Genomic DNA, 24,426 nt, shown 5'->3' on the forward strand with positions numbered 1-24,426 from the left:
AAGATGAAACTACATATGACCACAGATTTTACTGTCACAGCAAACTTTACATTTCTTAGTGGAACATATTCTCATTTTGCGATAGTCTTCTTTCATTTCACTTATACATCTTTACAAGAGGAATGCTTAAATTATGCAGCTATTGCTGCATTATTTATTCCATACTTAGTATGCAAAAATAATCCACTTCTGTCATCAGCAAACATGAACATCTAGCTAATTTAATCCAGTTCCTTTGATTTTTCTTTTTTAAATTAAAACAACATCCATCCATTGTAGCATTGTATTGACTATGCTGGCACATGATTGGAAAATAAATATTTCATGTGAAAATGAAAGTCAGAAGTTATGCAATTTCTGGTTACATACAAGTGTTAGATGACAGGAGCCTTAACTTAAAATACAACCAACGGTGAGCATGGAGAAGGGGAGGGTACAATTTTTGTGAAACACTCTGAGTTTCACCTCCCAGTTCTGAGATTATTTGTAGGTTGATCTTCAGGAGACGATTGCTATTGATTAACCCCATTTTGCCTTGTACCACGTCTCTGTTTCTTCTTACCCCTAGCTTTGTATATGGTTTTAAAGTAAGTCTGTGGTTATGTAGTGCACTGAAAAGATAGGAAGAGCGTGTCCAAGAATTTTTTGCGGCCAGCCGCTAACACTTCTTATCATAGCAGGCAATAAAACATTCCTGAGTAGAGATGGGCCTTAGACAGGCAATTATAAAGCATCTTCTGTGCAAACACCAGAACACCAGGTTCATAGGTAGTAAAATCTGACTTGGTGGGGCTTGCATCGTGTGAAGTGAGTGTCTGGATGGATCACAGAACAGATCTACCTTGGTCCTACTAGCATCTTGACATTGCTTCTTAAGATCAACATTCTCATTCAGACAAGTAGCAGCATCTTAAGCAATTCTATACAGCCACACTTAATTGCTCCAATGTCATTTAAACGGAGAAGAAATTCAATTTCTGATCTGTTTAAAGTGTTTCTCGCCTTAGTACTGACCTCTCACTCTGCAACTCCACCATTAACTACTGAAGTTATTTTTCAGGGAATGATGTTATGGCACCTTCTCTATCTCTGCTTCCACTTGCAAGTCACAGTAGTTGCAGCTGTGTCCAAAGAATAGATTCATTGACTCCCAGGGTAAAGTAGAAACAACGAACATTAATAACAGTGGGAAAATAGGCAATGGTCAGACAATATCACTCCACCACGTCCATGCATAGCATACATAACATCAAAATCCACACAGATGATAAATGAACCACAGGTAGATGATGAATAGTTTCTCTTTGCATCAAGACTGAAATGAAGTTTTACCTAATATGAAAATTATTTAGAACTTGGATCTAACTAAAATACACACAAAAAAACCACCCTAACTTGAGAAAACATGTACTGAAGCAAATTATTATAAAAGGCTAACTAGTGCTCTTCAGTCTCTCCATCCTCTCATTTCAGTGACCTTTCCATTACTGTCTCTTGAGTTGCTTGGACTAGAACAATGTCTTTCTGTTTTATGAAGTGCCAATTACAGTTTTGGTTTCTAGAGAATTAATACAGTAAAATTTTAATGCAGTATTCTCAAATGACTTCAAAAGAACCAAGTAATCTGAAAATGGCCCTTCTTATGTGACCTCATGGTGCTGTTGAGGGGTGCTGGAGCCCTACACGAGGCTACCAGGACCTGGCTCAGTGTGAGAAAATATAGCAATCTTAGTATTTATGTAGGTGTTACCTAACCGCACTTATTTTGTAACTTATCTCATATTTGTATGTTAACCTTGTAAATATAAATTTTTAGAGGGTTATGAGCAATCATTCCTGAGATTTGTTCTGCTGACTCAGGAGGCTGTGTTGTGACAAAATCATGACCCTGGTGCTCATTTTATCCTATACTTTCCCTTCAGCAAACTTTAGGTGCCAGAGCATCCAGGGTGGTGACTCCTGTAGAAGCTCAGTATCAGATGTCTAAGGTTTTTCTCATGTGTTTTCTGTTTCGGTAGTCTTTCGCATAAGTCAGCATTTTCTTGTCAGAAAGCATGTTTCCTAACAGTATACCCCAGTATGTGTAAAACAAGAAATGGACACGCTGTAAATTCTCATGTTCTGTCTTTGAGCAAAGCTGTGTGTTCACTCCCAAGCAGGAGGAGAACAAGTATAATGTTATTAAGCTACACAATCAAAGGGAACACTTTACAGTTCTACAATAGAATTAAAACCTCTTCCATTGCCATCCGAGAGAAACAGACAGACATCCCTATGCATGAATGGTGATTTCATGAGCAAAAGGGAGTACCTTCACTGACTTTATTATTTATACTATTCAAATTACATGTTCCTCTTGAATAAATATAAACTCTTTATAGACTACCCATTTTGGCTTTAGATCTGAAACATATTTGGTTACATATTACTTTATTATCATATTGTTTTCACAAGAAAGTAATGATGTTGCTGATTAATTGCCAATTAATTCTGCCTGGAGTGTGTCAACTGCGCTGAGAGACTATGGCCGTACTGAATACCGCAACCACTTTGCTGATGTTTCTGCTGCTTAGGAGTGCAATGAGTGTATTGCCAGGAAGTGTAGCTGAATGAAACATGTTTTTTCTTGACCTGAGCTTTTTATCAGATTGCTCCTCAGGGTTATACTTTTTAACTGTTACTAAATGCATTATCTTAAATCTTCGGACGTACGTCAGGCAGAAACAATGTTTTATGAACATTTCTTTGAGGTACACTTCTTTTAGATTTAGCCTAAATTACTGCATGCCTTTGCAGTCTGAAACTCTTTTTGAATGGCAGAGTTCCAGACAATTCATTAGGAATAAGAGTTTAGGAATGGACTTGATGGCAGAGAGAACAAGACCTAAATCCATCTCTAATTCTCATTTTTAAATTGTTTTTATTGGTTATTGTGTTGAGTCCTCTTTCCTGATTAAAATATTTAAGTTCTTCTGCACATTGACCTATCGAAATTCTGGATGTACAGTGTAATCATTAGCAGTGGCATATTGGGGTAGAATGGTTTGTATGAATTTAGATATATAGCCTCCTCTCCAAGCTAACAGGACAGCAACGGTAACTTTTACCTGAGAGTACATATTTTTTTCCAATAAAAATTCTGCAGCTTAAAATGGAGGTATGGTAATTAGTTCTTAAGGCGGTATACTAATAAAACTTACATAAGAGCCTTCGCTGAACAGCTCAGTCACTGAGTAAACAAATACTTCATTCTTTATGCCAAGAGCAGGAAATATCTGTGCTTTGAATAAGGTTTTCCATTCATGTGGTAAGGACTTTTTCTCCACAGTGATATTAGAATTTTCGTTATATGTTTTAAAGTATACCCAAACCCAGTTAAACGCAAATGCCAGCAATACAGCTTAAATAAATAAGCCTGCACTTTCAGTTTGGGATTATATCCTGTATTGAATCTTGCCTTGTTAAAAAAAAAAAAAAAACCAAACACAACAACAAAACCAAAACAATAAATAAAAAAACCAAAAAAACCTCCCAGCCTCCACACATATTAAAGGTGAATCATGCAAAATTCAATGCTTAAGTTGTATGGAACCTCTAGTTTTTGGTCTGGAAAACTTCAGTCCTCCAAGGAAATCTTAACTAACCACATTATGAGATTGGGGGTGGAGATGAGATGGTTGCTGTTGCCTGGGCCTTTTTCTCATCTCCATCTCTTGTTTTATTAACATAGGAGAAACAAAGTATGTCACTAACTACACAGGTTGTATTTTCCTCCAGCTGGAAGATGTGAAAGCATGTGTATGATAATAATTTGGGTGAGCATTTTTACGTTTGAAGGACAATTCAAGTTAAGCAGTAATGATCCTTGCTGTACATGGATTACCATCAGTGAACCAGAAACAGCATCTTTGCTCTGCCTCCTGCAAATCACTCACCAAAATATACGCCTTTCTAAGTAAGTGGCACAGTGTAAATTCAGAAGCACTCAAGACAGAGTGTGATTCAAAGGGCTTTGTTAGTAATGATGGCTGAATTTAGGGTTCGGATTGTGCAGTGAGGAAAACCAAAATGGGCACATAGCTCTATACATGCAAGCGGTACTGCTGATCTCAGGATAGATTACGGCCTCTAGTCCATGCTAGATTGCAGCTGGTTGAGCGTTGGAGGTACCTCGTTCAGCTCTACCTATTCCACGGCATGAATTTAGTGCTTTCTGACAGGCAGGGTGGGATGGTGGTGCTGTGAGGGTGGTCCCTGCCTGACCCCAGAATGCCTGAACTCCGGGTTGAAAGTCTGCAGCAGATTAGTGTTCCAGATGTGATGCTGGCCTAGGCAGGCTTTTCTACTGACACAAGATAGCTGTTAGGTTGTTAGGGTTCAAATCCTAGTCTGACCCGGAGTCATGGACTTAAACATCTACCCCAGCTCAGAGACATATTTCCAGCTCTTGAGTTTTTACTCAGCACACCTCTGGGTTGTGTGCAAGAAGCAAAGTTAGACAGTGAACAAGGTGTTTTTCTTTCAGAACATTTATGACAGACCATATTATTACTGAGTTTTTTTCTAAAGTACATGGAGTTTTTTGCTGGAAAAGTTCCAACTTTATTAAGCCAAGTATTCCAAATATTTGCTTTTCTGGAGAAAAATCTAAACCAGTAAACAAGATGTGTTAGATAAATATTTGTTCATGCCACAACTGCACTTTTGAAAAGAAAAAAAAATCAGAAGTTTTGATAATGCTACTAAGAAGACATCACATCTACCTTTCAAGAACTTTTCTGTCAGACAAATATTTCAATGTATGTACGTGGTACATACTTGTGAAGGAAGTACAAAGACAGCTCTTCCTGAGGATATGTATAGAAAGCAGAAACCCTATAACTCAGTCTTCTGCTACAATATTTCTCTGAAGTAAAGTCAGCCCGTACTCAGTTTCACCACCATCACTTTTTGGTCTGAGTTAATCAGAGTCACAGCAAGCTCATATAAATGAAATAACCAACGAGAAGCTAGAAACTCTCTTAGATGCAGCAGTGCCAAAGCAAAAATGTTTTTTCCCTGTGTCACCATGGGCTCCATACATGAAGTGTTGTGTAGGGCTGTGGCTTTATTCAGTTATATGGCAATATACCATTCCACAGTGTCTTTAAAATGTAAGATAAAGTTGAAGGTATCTTTTGAGCCAGAAAAAATAAAATCACATTTTTCTATGACATTTCAGTGTGGAAGCATCACTGCAACAAGACCAAAAACTTCTTGCCATTTTCATATATAAAATAAACTCAGCTTTTGGTTTTCTGTCATTCAGTGGGCTGTATTTTTTAACAGGGACACTATGGGGAGACTATGGATATAGTTTATGAACTTTCATTGTTTGCATAAGCAGGCATGAACAAACCACAGCTGTTAACATCAAAGAAAGCAAAGTAAATAAAAAGGGAGAAAACCAAAAATAAGCAAGAAAGACTTCTAGGTTTATGGAGGTTTTTTTTTTCCATTGTAGGGAATGTAACTTCTTGGACCCTTTGAGCCATTTGCATTTTCACCCTATTTAATACATCATACTAAGTATCTTGACCCTGCTTATTGACAGCTTGAGATGCAGGGCTCTATTATGTTACAATTTTGTCTTGTTTTTTTTAAGGAACAATGACATGTGGTACGTTCGTTTTGCGCAATAGGTAAAGGGATAATAGGAGATAGAGAAGAGAGGAAGAAAAACGGAAACTTAGTAACCTGGCACTGGCAGATGTAAGCATTTTCTTTGTTCATGTGATGTCAGCTTGTTGACTAGAATAGAGCTTTTGTTAGATTCACAGGTGGAAAGCTCATGTCTTATCTGTGTTAACTTGACAATAAAGTGAAAATTTGTTATTTTTTATTCTTTGAAAGTCAGTATTTTCAGAAGAGCTAAGAGATTCAGTATGATGAAAGGAGCTCTGTAAAACCTCTCAACCTGCATGATGAGTACAGATCATGCTAGCCAGACACCATGACCGTAACCCATACCTTTGGTTGCAGATGGTAGTGTCTTCATTTTGCGTTTGATTGTGGTGTATTTAAAATACCTCCTTTGGAAACCCTGATCTGCTGTGGTGGAGGATTATAGTGCACCTGTTATTTTTCACCTCTGTTAGTAGGAGTTAGATAGGTTCATATATGTCAGTGTGCTCAGTTAGAAAGATCTTTCATCCAAGCTTTCAAGAAAGGTAGAGAGGATGCAGTAAGTAAATCATCATGAATAAAAAACCAGGGGCTTCTTTCTGCAGGTTTCATGAAAAGCGGGAAGGATTGTGTCTTGTTGCACGCACTTATTTTCTGCAGTCCCAAACGCTTTTGGCACTTTGATGTAGGGTGGATATAGGACTTTTGTTCTCTGAGCCTCTGGCAGTTAGGAAATGTCAAGCAGAAAATGCACTTTGCCTGCAGGGGAAGAAGTCACTGAGGTGCCCCAGTGGTGCAGTATCTCTGCAGGCTTATTCAAAACACTGCAAAGAGATGAACCCTGACAGCTGGGTCTTCCGTGTGTGTCAGCAACAGTGAAAACACCACAGATGAGCCTCAAAGAATGAGGTAAAATGGGGAAAATAGGTAGTTACATGCATATTCCCCTTCAGTCTTCTTTCAGCTTTTTTTTTTACTCCCTTGTCTAACAAGAGGTGGGTAGGAATTAGCAAGGAAAGGAGAATGAACTGCGTTTCGAAGTTCATTATGTGTTTCCTCATAATTATTGCAAGTGAAAGACAGATTCCTATTTTCACTGCAACCCATCTAAATTACTCAGTTATTGGTGGCTGAAGGTATCATTTGAGAGTTCCCTTACACTACGAGAACAGAGTAAGCAAGTCTATGTATAAATAAAACCCAAATTAAAAGGAATTGTTCACATAAATCTGCAGAGTTTATTGACTGTTATGTACTATGCCTACTTTTATCACTTTTTTTTCCTGTATGCCTCTCCTTTGCCTTAACTTATCACAGTCTTTTATCTTCTTATAAGTATACTAAAAGTTGCACTACTTCCTGAGACAAATTAACAAGACAGTCAAGGTGACTTTTCAGGGTTGGTCCATTATTATTGTGACTAGAGACTTGCAAAAGTAAACCTTAGCTTAGTTTAGCTTTCAGTTGTGTGATTTGGGGACAAAGACTATGAAAGAACCCAAACTCTATGCATAAAAATTCAAAAGAATTGAAACTTTGAATGTGTGCGTTAAAAAGTCCACATTTTACAAATGAATGCCTATAGTCATGGATCAAGGCATAACGATCTGTTAAAATAGGAAGAACCTTGTAGGAGATGAACCCTGCAAACTGCATTAGCATTCACTGAGGTTACAAGTATTCTGGAAACCAAGCCACCCTGATGTAGATACTTAATTGTAGATACCTGCTCTAGCAACTAATTTTATACCTGAGACTACTCATGTGCCCTTTTAAATGCATTAGTGATTTGCTGAATTTGGCCCCATGTTTGAGAAACTCAGTCATTGTTCATCATTGTTTGTAAGTCTGGCCAGAAAACAAGAATTTTGTTTACTTGAAAAAAAATGAGGTTTTGGAATCTCTTTTCGGCTTGGAGCAAACTAAGCTTTACAGATGCTCTTTGTGGAAAGCGAGGGAGGAAGAGGGAAGCAGCCTAAATAAGTGGCTTTTTCTATAAGCTAAAATAACAAATGGCTGAGTAAATAGGGCAGCACTCACCTGGGATGTAGAATGGCATGTTTAAATCCCTGCTGTACCTAATTGCTACAGTAGAGAATGAGATTTAATTTTCTTTTCTGCTGAAGGTATTCTAGTACATAAATACAGTTAGCTATTCATTGGATCAGGAAAAGGGAGCCCAGTGTGTCTAGGGGGTCTGTTCCTCTTCCTTCTCTTGTTTCAATCAGAAATGATGCTGTGAGCCTTAGGGAGCTGGCCGTTGAAATATTTCCATACATTTCTGGGAAATGAACAATTTGTGATTAATGAGATTTGCCTAAGATTTTTGTTAACAGATTTTTGACCAATCCTAATAGATTCTTTTTTTCTCTATTTGTTCAGAAGGGGAGAGAGAGAGGTGGCACCTCTTTAACCAAGCTGCAATAAAAATGTGTAAAAAGTGTAACTTTGCTGCTGCTTTTCATTATTTATTTGTGCATCTGAAGAATATAAGTTGTCCTACGAGATGCATCAGAAAGATGCTGATGGGTTTATCCTAGTATTTTTTTTTCTTTTCTTCATTAAAGAAAACTGAACAAAGCTACTTTTTGAAGTGCCGTTATTGTTTAGGTAACTGACATTAAAAACTGATGACAGGATGTGAGTTTCTAATTTTGGTGATGTCCCATCGTTTTGAGGGGAAGTTGGTTTTGAAGTAGTGATTGTAAGCACAGCAGGTGCTGGGGTCTTGTAGCAGCAGGCAGAACTATCACATGTTGGGACAAAAATACTCTTTTCTTTCTTGGTAGATACAGGGATAATATTCCCATAACTGTTTCTCTGACTAACCTCTACATTATGTGCAGCTTCAGAATCCTTGAGATGTATACTGCTATTTAATGTACAAGCTGCCACGATATGAGTGTGTTTTGGTTCTGCAGTGTTTGGATAAATATGCAGGTATATGACAGAGCAGAGGGAAGACACAAGATCAAGCTGAAATGGATTTCTGAATCTTTGCCAGTCAGTCTGATATATTTGGGAATAAATTATTATCTGATGGGAAAACTGACTCTTATCTCCTTCATAAATACCTTTTACTTCACAGTACGGTAATTCATGATGATGGTAACACTAACTGAAATAATGATCACTGAGAACAGCACAGAAGACCTCTTGTGAAATATTTCAGTCTTGCCATGAAAACAGAACTTCGATGCATCCGTGTAAATTGGCATCCTTCCATTGACTTCTAAGCACAGTGAAGTGGGTGGTTTTGGGTTGCGCACTTCTTGGACAGACATGCAGGTACTCAGCAGCAGCTGGACTCCCTGAGAGTCCAACTTCAATGGTATTTTGCAGATTCGTATCAACGAGGGTGGCCTTGATATGCACAGGCTCTGGTTGCTTCTTCCTGCCCTTCCTCTTTTGTAATTGGTTTAGTGGTTTGAACAAAGTGCAGAGAAATAAATTTCTGGTAACAGTATTGTGCTGACAATATTTTAATAATGTAATAAACTGTTCTTGCTTACCCTGTTCTGGTCCACTGGTAGCTGGGGTTCATGTGCTTGCAAAACAAATGGATGCAAATTTGGAATGTACATACGTTTTTGCCTGTTTAAAAGACCGTATCTTTCCTAATATTAAAAGGCAATATTGCATGGCACCCTACATCTTAAAACTTGCACTGCCAAAGCTTTACTTTTCTTGTGGAAACACTAATGTTTATCTTATTCAACTTGATATGATATGGTAGATATGATAGAACTGGATGCAATCTTTGAAAGCAAAAGCAAGGGAGAAGCTCCTTTCATTTTAATACTGTTTTCTATACGCTGATGTTTTGTGGAATATGATCTTTCTGAAAAACAAAATAAATTTTTTCAGAAGTATTCATGTTTGCCCCAGGGATGTCATCTCTGACAGAGATGATTTAACATCATCCATCCAAATAGAGAGTGAACACTGTTACATGGGAATTAAACAATTTCAGCCACCCCTGAAGTTCAGTGGTTAAATTATACTGGGGGCACCCGGGCTCCCCTGAGAGCCCTCCAGCTCGTCACTGCCATAAACAGGCTGGAGCACCCAACCTCTTAGGAATGACTTCATATTAATAAAGTCTTTACCACTGAACAGATTGTAAAATAATTCTAATTTCTTGTAGATGTCAAAAAAATGTGAAAGTCCACCTTGAGCTGCTGAGTAATGTGGGGTATACCTCCAGGCTCACCCTAAATATATAGAATCTATGGGCAGCTCTAGTTTGAAATAGTACAAAAGAGGCAGAAACAGGGATGAAAAGTTGTGAATAGTTCAGGTACCAAGCTGGTTTAGCTGAACAGACTTTCAGCTGGTTTATACCCCTTCATGCCAGAATGTCACTAAACAAGATTGGGCAGGGAGAAAAAATAAGTGCCAGTGGGAAAGAGGAGACTGGGGTGGGAGAAGAGAGAACAAGACAGATGGCAACAGAGGTTTCATCAAGACACAAAACTTTCTTCCTGTCCCCCACTGGTGCACTTGGGCAATGAAGTTTTCAGTACTTGGGGTTGCGGAATGCTGAAGTAACATCTCAACCTAACTACAATCTAACATCGAGCCTCCTCTTTTAAAATAAATGTGCCATATAGTTTTTAGTTTGGTCTGCATATGTACATTGAAATAATCACATTTGAGATGTGGTTTTTTTCCTTTTTTTTTCCTCTCTTTTTTCTTTCGTTTTCTCTTTTTTTTCTTTTTTCCTTTCTCTTTTCTTTCTCTTTTTCTTCTTTCTCATTTCCCCTCTCGTTCCCCCTCTCGTTCCCCCTCTCGTTCCCCCTCTCGTTCCCCCTCTCGTTCCCCCTCTCGTTCCCCCTCTCGTTCCCCCTCTCGTTCCCCCTCTCGTTCCCCCTCTCTTTCCCCCTCTCGTTCCCCCTCTCGTTCCCCCTCTCGTTCCCCCTCTCGTTCCCCCTCTCGTTCCCCCTCTCGTTCCCCCTCTCGTTCCCCCTCTCGTTCCCCCTCTCGTTCCCCCTCTCGTTCCCCCTCTCTTTCCCCCTCTCTTTCCCCCTCTCTTTCCCCCTCTCTTTCCCCCTCTCTTTCCCCCTCTCTTCCCCCCCTCTCTTCCCCTCTCGTTCCCCCCCTCTTTCCCCCCCTCTTTGCCCCCACTCTTTCCCCCACCCGTTCCCCCTCTCTTTCCCCCTCTCTTTCCCCCTCTCTTTCCCCCTCTCTTTCCCCCTCTCTTTCCCCCTCTCTTTCCCCCTTTCTTTTCCTTTCTCTTTTTCATTTTTACATTGACAGGTGGAGCCATTGATCCAGAAAGGCCATGAGAATCTGGTGCACCATATCCTGCTCTACCAGTGCAGCAGCAGTTTGAACGACAGTGTGCTGGACTACGGACATGAGTGTTACCACCCCAACATGCCAGACTCTTTCCTCACATGTGAGACTGTCATTTTTGCTTGGGCCATTGGAGGAGAGGTAGGCTGAATGGCTTTCTGACAGGTTCATCAATGGGGATTTAGGAGGGTGTGTATCATCATGAAGCTTCTTCCTAGTGTATTAGTGATTACTTAGTCTGTCTGTTTTCAAGGGTACACAATCATAATACCTAAATGCCTCAGCAGTAAGTCCTCAACTTCTTGTTAACTTTTTAAGGATGAAATGCAATGGTCATCCTGAGTGACAAGCTACAAGTAATGAAAATAGTATAGAGAGAGTTGAAGCCTTAGGGAAAGAAAGATGGCTTGGGAGCATGGGAGTCTGTCCCTGTACCATCTTGTCTCATCTGATATGGAGATACACTGCCTCCAGCAATGACCAGTATCTGCTACCTGTGGAGAATGCCAAAAAGAAAAGCAGTCTCTGTAGGTGACTGCATGAAAGACATGGAGGAGAAATGTTCCAGACAAAGTCAAGCGTAGGTTTAATTAGTTTTGTGCATCACCAGGGCCTGGTTACAGTGTTTCCCCATTCAGGCATACCATTCTGAAGTTTCCTACCCAGCCCAAAGAGACATCATTTCAGTGTAGGAGTGATCCTGTGTTGGTGCAGAGCCAGCACAAGGACCACTTTGCTCATGGCAATGGGTCATATCTAAAGAAAACACAGTCTCTGATGCCATGTTGACCCCAGGCTCTGTTTTCAGCTTATTTCATATGTTAATTTCGGCTGCAGCTAACGCTTTAATCTGACATAAGGCAGCATTACTGCCGAATGAATACCACCCCTTCTTTAGCCCCTTGATTCACTTAGTGCCCACACAAACGATGGTGTGGGCACAGAGAGGGACTGGAGTGATGGTAGTTTCTGGAGCCTTCATTTGCCAGCCTGCAGTCCAAAACCATCTTCAAGTGCTGCAGTGTGAGGAAGATAGAGCTGCTACATGGACCCATCAAAAAAAGTTTAATCCACTACGAGCATTATCCCTGCTGTATGCTTTGTGCAGTTTTGCCATCAGCTATGCTCTGACCTAGTATTTGTACTTTCAACTGTCTTAATCTAAGTGAAATAAAAAACTCATATAAATAAGTTATCATTTGACAAGCACTATGGAGGTTTTTGCAAGGATGATCCCACTGTTAAAGATCTGTAGGGAGGAATCTGACAGATCTGGGTTACATGCAGGTTTCCCAGAGTACTCACTTCACTTACTTCAATTTACCTTTATGTAAAATGGAGGTGATGATATTTATTATTGTATACTATGGTTAATTCATTAAATGTCCATCAAGCATCAGAAAAGAATGGGATCTCAAATTGCACATTTCAGAAAGTTAGAATCTCAAATTGCATATTAAAATATTAGCTATATAATATAAAATGATGCAGATTAATTCCTATAAAAGTGAATTTGGTAAAGAGTTCACTTAGAAGATATTGGTGTTTCAGTTTGAATCCAGAGCAAGGTTTTAAGTAAATCTCCTGGTTATCTCCACTTACCAAACTCTGTTTATCATCATGAGTGGTTTGAGAACTTGCACAGCCCCCTTTGGGATGAAGTTAAACTGATAGTGCCGTGGTGAACCCACCACCTCCCAACAATAAATGGGGTTCTGTGCATGGGGTCTGAACAGAGCTTGTCCAGGGGAGCATCATCTGGGAACAGTGTGTCCAGCACAAGCTGTTGCACTGTACAGAGCTATTTCTTTTGCACTACATGGCTTGCTAATGTAAATGTAGCCGTGAAGATCACCTTTATTGTTCAAATAATTTTACTTAGAATACAGTGATTTGTGCAGGAAAAACAATCTAATTATGTACAACCTCAGTATTCCCTGGAAATTACTGCTTTTAGAAACTGGGAACATTTAAAATGTAGATTCACCTCTTCATAAGGGTTTTATTGTCAGACAAACTGCTTGATGATGCAATATTTATACATTTTAAATGGATTTTTTCCTTTTCTGCTCAAGCAATAAATACAGGATAAATAATCATAAGATCACAGGATAATGCAGGTTGAAAAGAACCTCAGAAAGTTTCTGGTCCAGCCTCTTACTTCAAACAGGGTCAGTGGTGACGTCAGACCAGTTTTCTCAGGGCTTTATCCTCTAGTAAGTGTAGGATCTACTATTTTATATTGACTTAGTTATTTAGTGCATCGAGTATATAATAAATATGTTACACCACAATGCCATGTTCAGAATTTAAAAAGAAATCACCTCTTAATTTATCATTAATATGACTGTATCATTGAAAAAAAAAAAAGTCATTGTATTTGTAAAAAACAAATTAACTTTTAACTGTGACAAAAAATACCTTAACTCTGTATGCATGTGTTGATTTCCAGGGCTTCACCTATCCTCCTCATGTTGGCTTATCCATTGGCACAGCAGCTGACCCCCAGTTCGTCCTCATGGAGGTGCATTATGACAATCCATCTTACACAGAAGGTTTGTACGTCACACTCTTTATAACACACAAAGCTGAAAGATGTAATAGACCCAAGTGCCTCATTGCATTGCATGGCAAGCAGAGCAAATGCAAAGCTGAGGCTTATTTTCCCCTGCTCAATTGTTCCTGGTTCCCAGTGTTTTTCTCACTGCCCTCAAAAGCTTAACCTGAAGTCAGCGAGAGATTCCAAAGAATTGTGGACCAGGTGAATACATCACTTTTATCACTACATTCTTCTTTTTATCTCCCTTTCCTTTTGCTGGGAAATCCAATCAGACAGAGCGCATAGCATAGCACCCAGACTGTGGGACAGCAACACAGGGAATGAGCCTTTTATTAGTTTTTTATAGCACTTTTTAAAAGACATCTACCTGAACTGTGGTCAGTTTTTGAAAGTGAAGTATGGACTCAGGTTACTAGACTGTTCACTGGGTAAAAGCAGGTGATCTTAAAAGTTAAGCTTTTCTTTTGTAATGGTGTTTTTTTTTTTTTTTAATCTTCTTTCTAAAATTCATTTATATTTAGAAGCAGCTAAAGGAAGAAGTCAGGGACCCCCAGAAAATCTAGGGATCTTTGAAACTGACTTTTAGAAAGATAGTTTTTTGTTCTGAAGCAGAAGTTTATTGAGCTAATTACTGTACCTGAGAATATTCTGGTGATTGCTATATATGAACCCAGTAAAATCCAGTGCAGCACAGTGTACTGGCCTTTCTTCACACCCTCACATATTAAAAGAAAATCCTCTCTGTGGGTCATGGTGTTCTGTCTTACTGTTATTCCCCCTCTTTTTGTTGTACTAGATGAACTACCTTAAAATTGGTTTATTTAATGACAGACTCTCTCCTTCAGCATGCACATTTGCATGGGATAGAGTAAACTCCATTGCATCCTTGATGTTGCATGCTTTTCCATCAAGTGTTACCTGAAAGCCTAAGAAGATGCATGGAGAAGAACTGTTTGAGTTGGTTGTGTCCCTAAATCCACTGTTTTATTTTAATCAACTGTGCTGTATGATACCCTTGTTTTAGTTCAAGTGGCACACAGAAAGACTGAGAATGAATAATGGTTCATTTCCTTTTTAAGCAATGGGGACACCTTTGCCTTGCTGGCACAGTCCCAGGTGAACACAGGGTCTTGCCAAAGACCTGGGAAAATTCAGACAGCAAAGGCAGAGCAGGGTGTCTGTAATCCAGGTTGTTTCTCTCCTCCTTGCCAAAACACACGGTATAAGATTGTGCCAGGAGTGTGAGGGAGTAGACCTGGGTGCTCCATCCGCTTCAGGTGGGGGCATGTGAGTCCCCCTGACACAGCACCAAACCTGCCACTGGGTCACCTTCGTTTTGGCATTTTGGCACCTGCATTTTCCCACTTTGGGTCTTGCAGTTAAAGGCTGCATTGTTAGCCTCATGTTGTGATCTGGGGTAATATTTTCACAAGTGACCCAGATTGGTAGGCAGCATTGGCTCCCAGTTAGACTAAAAAATGTTTGAATTTCTCCTAACATGGCTGGTTTTGAAAGTTTCTGTTTCTGAAATCCTTAACATTCACTTTTCAATTGAAAGGTGGCCTCTTTTGAGGTTGTTTATCAAAACCTCTTACATATCACAAAGATTTCTAGCATTTAGCAACAAGCTTGAAGGGGAAATACCACACAGGAAATATTCAAGTTGATGAGATAATACAAATAACTTCAGAAAGGTAATGAGTATGGATCCCCAAACACTTTAAAACTGGGGTGTTTTGGGACAGTATGTAGCACCTGAAATGTCATGATTTGTATATTGCAAAATGCCTCATAGTTGAATACCACTCTAAATTGGCAGCGCATAGTTCATATCCTTTGTTCCTTAATATTATATACTACTCTGTCTCAGGTATTTTAGTGACTGGGTAACTTAGTCCCTGCTCTGTTCCTCTGCCATTTGCTTATCTTGAAATAGCTTGCTGATTTCATATTGGTGTAAAATTTGGTTTCAGGCACTGCTATATCTGTTCTGTTTTTTAGAAGACTAGTACAGGTCATTAGAAAGTCTCTCACCTTCTCTGAGAGATTTGGTATTTTTTTTTGCATTTTTAATTTTCAAAATTGAAATTTGCAAAGGGACAACAAAGAAGAAAGTAACAGATGAACTAGCAGAATGCAGGGCTTGTGCAACACAAATTAATCTTTATGTCTTGCCTAATAAAAATGGCTAATAGAAGATAAATAATTATAAGCATGTAGATGATGGAGGCAACAAAACTTATTCATAGATATACAAACAATCACATATGGCTGAACATGCAGGTGAACAAAATATATTCATACCACTTTGAGTCTTAAAGACTCAATCTTTTCGCAGCATGCTTTGGTTCTCTGAGCTACTTTCTGAAATCAGAAGTCCTTGAGTGAGTGCAGCATTAAAGTCCTCTGTAGTCCTCTTGTCTACTTTATGCAAGGTGCTGATGTTGTCTTCAGGTTTGGGATTCAGGAAGACAATTTTCATGTTTAGTTGATGGTCTTTTAATTGGGGAGATTGTAAAAGGGATTTGGTCATCTGAGGTGTGCTGTAATGTGACAGGCAGTCCAAACCAAAGGGAAGTATAATTAATGCTAGGGCCTAGGGTGAAGGAATAGACAAATTCGCAGGTAGAAGATAATACACGACTTGAAAATTTTAAAGAAAAAAACCACAATAACATTAAACTGTTGTTTAAATATTTCATTTGAAATCATACATGGAACCTTTTGAGGTCTTATTATTTCCTTGTATTGTTTGCTCTGCCTGTGATCTAACCTCTTTTCTCTGAGGTCCATGTTCCATAACTTAGCAGAAGAGACATGAGGGCTATGGACAGCACATATTTTTCATTCACATCTGAGCTCCACAGACATTATGATACCATGTTTAACAACCCTTTTGTGGGGTGCCCCTATTTATTGTTTCCTGCATACGGTTTGACCCCAGTTATAGAGGTTGATTCATCGATTTTCATCTAAAACTTAGGACATGTCTTGAAAAATATGAAACAATTGGATTTTTTTCCCTCTTTTCTTTAAAATATTGATTTACAGCCATGGATGACTGTGTTCTTTTGTTGCAGGCTTGATAGATAACTCTGGTCTGAGGTTAATTTATACTCCAGTTTTAAGGAAATACGATGCTGGGGTTATTGAAGCTGGTCTTTGGGTCAGCCTCTTCCACAATATCCCACCAGGCATGCCTGAATTTGTGTCAGAGGGTCACTGCACACTGGAATGTCTGGAAGAGGTATGTCTCCTGCCTAAATCCATTGCTTTTCATTCTTAGAAATAGTTTTGGACAGCCAGCCACTTTAACTTCTTGGGAAGATTAATAGTTACTGGTTAAAGACATGTGAGCCAAGGCATCTGCTACGTGTTGCCCTCCAGAATGCTGAGTCTTTTTGATCAGGATATTTGAAGTGCTCAGTATTCAAGCTGCTTTACTGATATGAGTAATAGTGGATGACACAGTGCTTGTGATTTTTAATTGTCTGTTCAATATATAAGCATATGTTGCTTTCCATGGCAAAGCTATTAATAGCCTAGAATGTTAGCCCAAAAAGATGTTGAGAGAGACTAATTCAGATTTCATGTGCAAATGGCTCCTAATGGCATAGTGAACTCCTGAAAGGTATTATTAGACCAACCACAGAAACTAAAGACCTGAACAGGTTTTGTTGCATGGCCCAAAGTACAATATTACGCATTCGTTAAACACTTGGTTTTCATTAAGATAATTTAAATAACTTCACAGATAATGGAAGTATTGTCTAAAATCTGTGATTAATGTATCACAGGATTCTCATATGCTTTGTCACGTATAGAGAAAGGTTGAATCAGTACTGGTTATGATGTGATTTAGAGTGAAGGGCAAATTAGATATGGAATTTAGATGTGTTCTTGGTGGTGTTAAATTTTGCTTATTGTCATAGCATTTTTCAGCCTAAAAACACTTGAGTAATCTATTATTGTGACGTTTCTGACCTTAAGGCTGTACTTGAAAGGTATTGCAATAACAGATTATTTCTAGTTTGGGCTCTAAACAAGTCTAGCATACAGTATATTCAGATCCATAGATCTCAGCTAGAATGGGAGTGATGTCAGGTTTGTGTCAATTTCAAAAAGCTAATTTTAAAATGTTTTTGACCTGGAAAAAAGTTTCAGATGTAAACTTACAGTATTTCACCATCAGTTGACTTGAAGATGGGAAGTTGAGCATATTATAATTACAGTCTCTGTTTATAGTGCTTCTCTTGGTACAATGTTGATGATAACATCATTCAAAACTGCATAGGTATTCTTTTTCACAGTAAAGATCCACATTCACTAGTGTCAACCACTAGCACTGAAATTATGTGCAGGTTTTAGTGTAATTCCCTTGAAGGGCTTAATCTTGAGAATTATTGGCAGGCCAGTTGATTTGCGTAAAAACTGTGTGCATTGGGAGTAAGATAAGTTTTTCCTAAAAAGAAAAAAATCATGGAAAAAACCTAGCCTTTTTTTGTATATAAAACCTTAATTTCACATACAGATTTGTTTTTTCTTCGGACTGCATTTTGCTGTAACCTGAGGGAATGTAAAACACATTTATTAATATATTTTTACTCTGTTTGTACATTGTATTACATTACATGACATTGCATCTGGGCACACTGATGGTTTTGGTTTCCCTGGCCAGGCTCTAGGTGCTGAGAGACCTGCTGGGATTAATGTGTTTGCAGTACTTCTTCATGCTCATCTTGCTGGCAGAGCTATCAGGATGCGCCACTTTCGCAACGGCGAGGAGCAGAAGCTGCTTGCTTATGATGATGAGTTTGACTTTAACTTCCAGGAGTTTCAGTATCTGAAAGAAGAAAGAACCATCTTGCCAGTAAGATACAATTCTTTCCCTGAGAGTGTTTAAGAGTTCATGTGCCTAACATTTACTCACATTTAGGATTAATTTTTCTACAGTTTCTTATCAGGGAATCATAGAATTCTTTAATGTTTTATTAATTTTTCCACTTACTGCAGAGTAACTTATGCAGAGTAACTAATGCATTAAATTTGCAGTGTCTCAGGAGTGTCCACCCAATTCACTACAGACCCATCAATTCGAGCTGTTCTTTGGGTGTGTTTGTTGTCCGCAATTACTCAGTTTAAATTTTCCTATCACAAATGTTTGAACAAAGCATATTATAAAATCACACGTGCCTGGTGGTGCCATTGGTGTGCATCCAGCTAGCTGAAGAATGGAAATGCCATCACATGGCTTTATGGAGCCGCTGAGACCAAGTAGCACATCTCAAGTATGTACACACAGCAAGTATTCACCCAGCCTTGCAAACATGTCTACAAATCAGCCAAGTCTTCTGTTTATTTCAGATTTGTAGTTGTTGTTGGGAGTAAAACTCGATGTTTATGTTCCGTGTGAGGTTTCACTAGTAAGCAGAACCTTTTGGAAGAAGAAATTATGCAATTCTGCTATCTTGTCAGAATAATGTAATATAACTTTCAGAAAAATCCCAACTACAATTATATTATAAAGCAGTAGGTATCCATAGGTATTGCATGAAAAGAGTCCGTATGCTTTTAGATGAGTCACTCGTTTAAAAATTAGTTAGTTCCAGCCAGCATCTGTTTTTGAAGCTTTGGCCTGAGAACAGAAAGTTTAATGCAGCAGAGGTTGGGTGCTCCAGGTCTGGCCAGCAGAACAACTGAAGAAGTTCTTGTTCTGCTGCATGTGAACAGGCCTGTTACCAATGAAATTGGTCAGATGCAAAATGTCATACAACTGTATTTTGTTTACAATTGGAGCCAGTAAGGAAAAGGGAGCTGAAAAGACCATTGAAATGACTGAACTTCAAGTATACTCAGGAGCCCCATGTTTTAAACTTCCAGGCTTCTCTTCGAGTCGCTTTCTCTCTTAGGTCTCTTCTCCTATGCTGGGAGACATTGATATTTGTCCTTTAAAGGCAAGAAGCTAAAATAGTAACTTCATAATTTAATTTCTACAGCAAAACCTGGATGTTCAGGTGCAGCATTTATTCTTTGAAGTCAAACTGCTTGTACTCCACAAGGACTTCAAAGACAAAATGGTGTTACCTCCTCCAGGAAAGAAGTGTTGAAGGGTTTAGGAAAAGGGCTGGCAGAAGATGACAGGTTTGCAGAGAAAGCCTGTCATATTTTTAGGAAAAAACATGCAGATTATAGAGAAAGGCCTCTTAAAATTCAAGGACAAAAGGGAGTAGAAAGCAGAAAGACTAAAAGAGGTATCAACTTCATAAAAAAGACAGCTCAAGTAAAAGCTGGAATTCTTTCTCTGAAATGAGCCTTTTTTATGCCTTTTTTTTGTTTTCATCTTATGCAAAACTACCAGTACAGCTTTACATATATCATTTGGTGTAATTCAGACCACAGTCTAATCAATTAACTAATAATATTAAAAATTTTTGTGTAAGTTCTGTTATCCTCTCCTCTGCAAGTTTTTTCAAGGGTGTATCCATCTTTCAGCTTGTGGAGTCCAGGTTGTTTTCTTCATATACTAACACTCTCTTCTGAATTTGGAAGCAAAAGATCTAATCTCACAGAAGGAACATTTTTAGTGAATGCTATTTACTCCTTAAGCCACAAAAGCTAGAGACCTGGTTGGTGGGAAGCAGCATATTCCCGCTGGGAGCAGCAAAGCTGTGCCACTTCATGCTGCTTCAGAAACCTCTGTCTCCATTTGGCTGGCAGGAGGCTGACACACCTTCTCCCAGAAGCCTGGAGTACAGTTAGTACTAGCACTGGTCTGGCCATGAAACAGCCCGCAGGAAAGGAGAAATTATTAACCTTTGAAGGGTGATCTAATTTTTTCAGGGAAGAGTAATACAATGGGTGACAAGGAAACATGATGATACCCCCAAAAATGTACCAAAGCAAATAAACATCTTACATCCTTGTGATATGAATTTGCTCAAAAATATTAGATTTTTGATGTCTGGCTATGTTCTTCAAAATTTTAATTTCCACTTGATTATCATGGTGATTTTGAGATTTGTATTTGATTAGGTACAGGGAATAAAGGTACTACCAAACTGTAGATCGGTTTGTCAAGGCAGCAAGAAGTTAATTGTATGTACTTGAGAAGGTAAGTATTCAGCCTTTCCCATACATATCTGTCAATGTAGTTAAGTTTTTGCCTGCCACTCCTCTACTCCCAGGCTTGGCAGATAAATAGTTGTTATTGTGATGTGGAAAGCCTTCTTTTCCTCATTTGGCAAGTATTTCTATTAAAGTTGGCATCATAAATTGGCCTGGGGAAAGCTATCCAAAGTAGCAATGGATGAGTTTGGGAGCCAGAATCATGTATACGTCTACACATACATACTGTCTACATACATAATTTTCCTGATAATAGGATTATAACTGGGCATCTCCATTTCTGTTTTCCAAAAACAGTCCTGGATAGGACTCTGTTTAGATCCTTGGGGGTTCCCTGAGGATCTGGGGTAACATGAATGTTAAGTGCCCAGGCCTTAGCACACACCAATTACCTAATCCTTTGCTCTTTCAAAAAATAGTATCCACTGCTCTGATCTCTATTTCTTAAGTGTTTGATGTCATCTGTGGTTACCTGAAGCTGATGCTGATAAACTTCAGAACTGTGAACTTCCGAAATCTTGTGTTTCAGGGGGATAATTTAATCACGGAATGCCACTACAATACTGTGGACCGGATTCGCATGACATGGGTAAGAAATGTTTTAATGGATCAAAATAAGTACACAGATAATATTGGGGACCAACATCTTTTTCATAAAATGCTATTAAAAAGTGTGGACTTAACTTGCTAATGCCTGTGTGCATGTAATTATGTATTATCTTTCCTTTCATAGATTCTTAGGTTTTAAAGTCATCAGGACTATTACGATCACAGTCTGATCTCTTGCAAAAGGCATTCATAAGACTAGTTTATAAAAATAAGCAAGCCAGCTCATGAAAGCTCTTTAAAAATCAGACTCTGCTGGCGTAAGGATTGCTTTCTTCATAACTTGTATTAACATGCAAATTCTGCATATTCTAATGAATTATTTTTATAAACTTGTTACACATTTTTCCTCAAAGTTGTAATTGCCAGTTCTTACAAACTGATTTTTATTGATGCCATGATCAAGACGGGACCACTTGCTTTTGTGCCTAATGTAGAATCCAGGCAGAATACAGGAGCTTTGGGTTGGGAGGAGGAGGCTGAGCCTCTGCACGCTACCTTTCTCATGAGGTGGGTTTTCCAGCCGCAGTGACCCCCCTGGGCAGTTGCTGCCCCTGGGGTGCCACCCGAGAAGCCCGTGCCGTACCTGTGCACATTTGCAGCCAAGGCACAAGGAGCGGCTGTGCTGCAGCCCCTGGTGCAGCAGCAGACGAGGCAGGGCCATGGCCAGGGGGTGAGCAGCCTCTTCAGGGTCGAGGGGTTCTGGCTCAGGTTTGGCACAGGGCAGTGCACAGTGTCCCAGACACAACTTTTTAGGTTAGCAGACACTGGCTGTTGCAATGCGACCACTTGGTTTTGAAGGTGAAGTGAATTTGGTTGTTGGGACATGAGCTGGACTGTGCCAGCTGGCTATTAAATCGGAGAGTGATGCCAGACCCACTATGCTTATGGGAGGGGTGTAGCTGCCAGCACCCAGCCTTTGCTAGGGGCTGATCCTGCTTCCTTGGAAGGGGCTGGATACAGACCTCTGGGAGATGAGACCTCAGGGAGTTCTGTTCAGCAAGGAAGACCTGTTCCTGGCATCCAGAGAACACAGGGATACCTCTCCCTGAATCACGGCTTGCATGTACGTGCATGCAGTAGGTATATAAAGCAAAGCAAAAGAATGAGAATGAAAACCTTTGAGTTTTTGTCCTATTTTCTTGTGTGGTGACCACACTAGCTTTTGAGCCTTGGTTCATGTTTTGTCTTCTCCATTTGTATTCCTGTGGTTCTGTGAGGTTTGTGGAACTGTTCCCACACAGGATTTAAGAACATGCAGCTCATAATTTTGTCCATATTTACCAGGATTAATTTTAAATTAGTTGTTTGCCCACTGGCTTTCATTGGAAGACTGTTTAAGAATGTTTCTTCTAGCTAAAAATCTTAATCTAATTAATTATTTTATAGTTAGTGTTCATTTGTGCTTGAGTCAACATTATCTGTTAACTTAAATAACTCTTCTTTCTTACTCTTTTGCTGTGTATGTACTTACAAGGAGAGTCCATATAGATACGTATTCCATCCTGGCCTCCATTTTACTAGGCAAAGCTCACTTAATTTTTTATTAAGCAGACTAATTATCCTACCAGATTTTTTCTACATCTGTTCTACTTTGAAGCCCTTTTTCTGAAACGTGGTGGATGTAAGTATCTTGGAGATAGCTGAAAATAAACCTGAACTTCTCAGATAGTTCTCTTCAACATAATAGGAGTCTTCCTGTATTGATGTTCTTTCTGACATTTTTTTAAGCTCAGGAGGTATTGCTTGAGCTTGCAGTGTATTTTGTAAATTATGTAATAACTTCTTGCTACTTGATAACTCAATATGCAAGATAAACCTGTTGAATTGGGCCTCCTGATACACATTTCATTAGCATATAAATGCTAATCGTTGTTTTTATCTGTGAGATTCCAGTGCTATCTTAATTAAAAGAAAAATCCTATTTTCAGGGTGGTCTGAGCACCAGGAATGAAATGTGCCTGTCATATCTGCTCTATTACCCAAGAATCAACCTCACCCGATGTGCAAGCATTCCAGATATAATGGAACAGCTCCAGTTCATTGGTGTTAAGGAAATCTACAGACCAGTCAGGCAAGTAAACTGTTTATGAATATGTGTAGCACCTCTATTTCTGTCTGTGGGATTACAAGGTCATTTTTTTATGAACTTTATTGCTTTCTAGTAGTGCAACTTGTTGCTGGGTCACTCATGCCACTTCCTTTCGGTCATTATGCTGTGCTGCTATATTTCTCCTGCCAAATTATTCCCCCCCCTCCCCTTTTTTGTAAATACAAAAGCAGCTTTTTCTGTTAAAGAAATAATATTCCTCACAGCATTTTTTTTCACCGCAACCATCTGTAAAAACACTATTCAATGTCATCATTGTTTCAGAAAATCTATCAATTTGTTAAAACTTAGAAGTGTTTAACATATATAGAGATAATTTTGAAAAAGGAGTTTGAGAGCATGGATATCGAATTACCCTGGATAGATTTGTTGTTTATAATGCTGCTGAAGTCAATCAGTGCAACCAGATCTTGGAGCTGTTGCTCACATACAGAACTTAACGCTGTCTCAGTGACACTGACAAATTCAGAAAAGCGGAAGAAGCTGTAAATTAGAAAGGAAACTGAGGATTAAGAAAATATTAAATTGTTCAGAGAAAGATAAGATCTAGATAAGCATCACAATGGAGAGAAATGAGAGATAGAAGGCTTTGGAAGAATAAGAAGTCAGAGGATGATATGCAAGGTAAGTAGAGAGAAAAACATGGTACCAGTGGTAGGAACCTAGCCAAGAGGAAGAAAAGAGCTTTTTAAGTGAACTGTTGACTGCAGGAGCTTGCAATTCTGTGCAAAGACACCGTCTACTGAGTCTACTACTCTTGGACTCCCACCGTTTAGGGAAGAAGGACACTGCACATTTTTGAGATGTAAATCCATGTCAGAAAGAAAACCACCTAGCTCATTCATCAATTCTTCTTCCTAATAAAAATAAGCCACAAGAATCTGAATATTGGCCTGCTGCTCAGCTCAAAAGAGGTAATGTAATTTTGTTGTAAGATCTTCCTACCTCAATGCTTAACAAATATTAAATACCCACTCTGTGAATGGTAGGGGTTGGGGGCTGCTACCATTTAGGCAACTCAGGATCTGTAATAACCACCATTGCATTCAGGTCTGTGCAGTTC

The 24,426-nt window shown here is 39.0% G+C and overlaps 1 protein-coding gene across 2 annotated transcripts in view; it reads left to right on the forward strand.

The window, feature by feature from the left end:
• MOXD1 (monooxygenase DBH like 1) overlaps window positions 1-24,426 on the forward strand; it is a 51,782-nt gene that overhangs the window by 21,637 nt on the left and 5,719 nt on the right. For both annotated transcript variants that reach the window (XM_040598056.1, XM_040598057.1), the window contains exons 5-10: window positions 10,924-11,103; window positions 13,415-13,517; window positions 16,603-16,769; window positions 18,201-18,392; window positions 21,177-21,236; window positions 23,185-23,327. In XM_040598056.1, coding sequence (XP_040453990.1) covers window positions 10,924-11,103; window positions 13,415-13,517; window positions 16,603-16,769; window positions 18,201-18,392; window positions 21,177-21,236; window positions 23,185-23,327 — 845 coding nt within the window. The remainder of the gene's footprint in view (window positions 1-10,923; window positions 11,104-13,414; window positions 13,518-16,602; window positions 16,770-18,200; window positions 18,393-21,176; window positions 21,237-23,184; window positions 23,328-24,426) is intronic.

The sequence above is a fragment of the Falco naumanni genome, chromosome 6 (genome assembly GCF_017639655.2).
Source record: "Falco naumanni isolate bFalNau1 chromosome 6, bFalNau1.pat, whole genome shotgun sequence".
NCBI classification, from domain to species: domain Eukaryota; kingdom Metazoa; phylum Chordata; class Aves; order Falconiformes; family Falconidae; genus Falco; species Falco naumanni.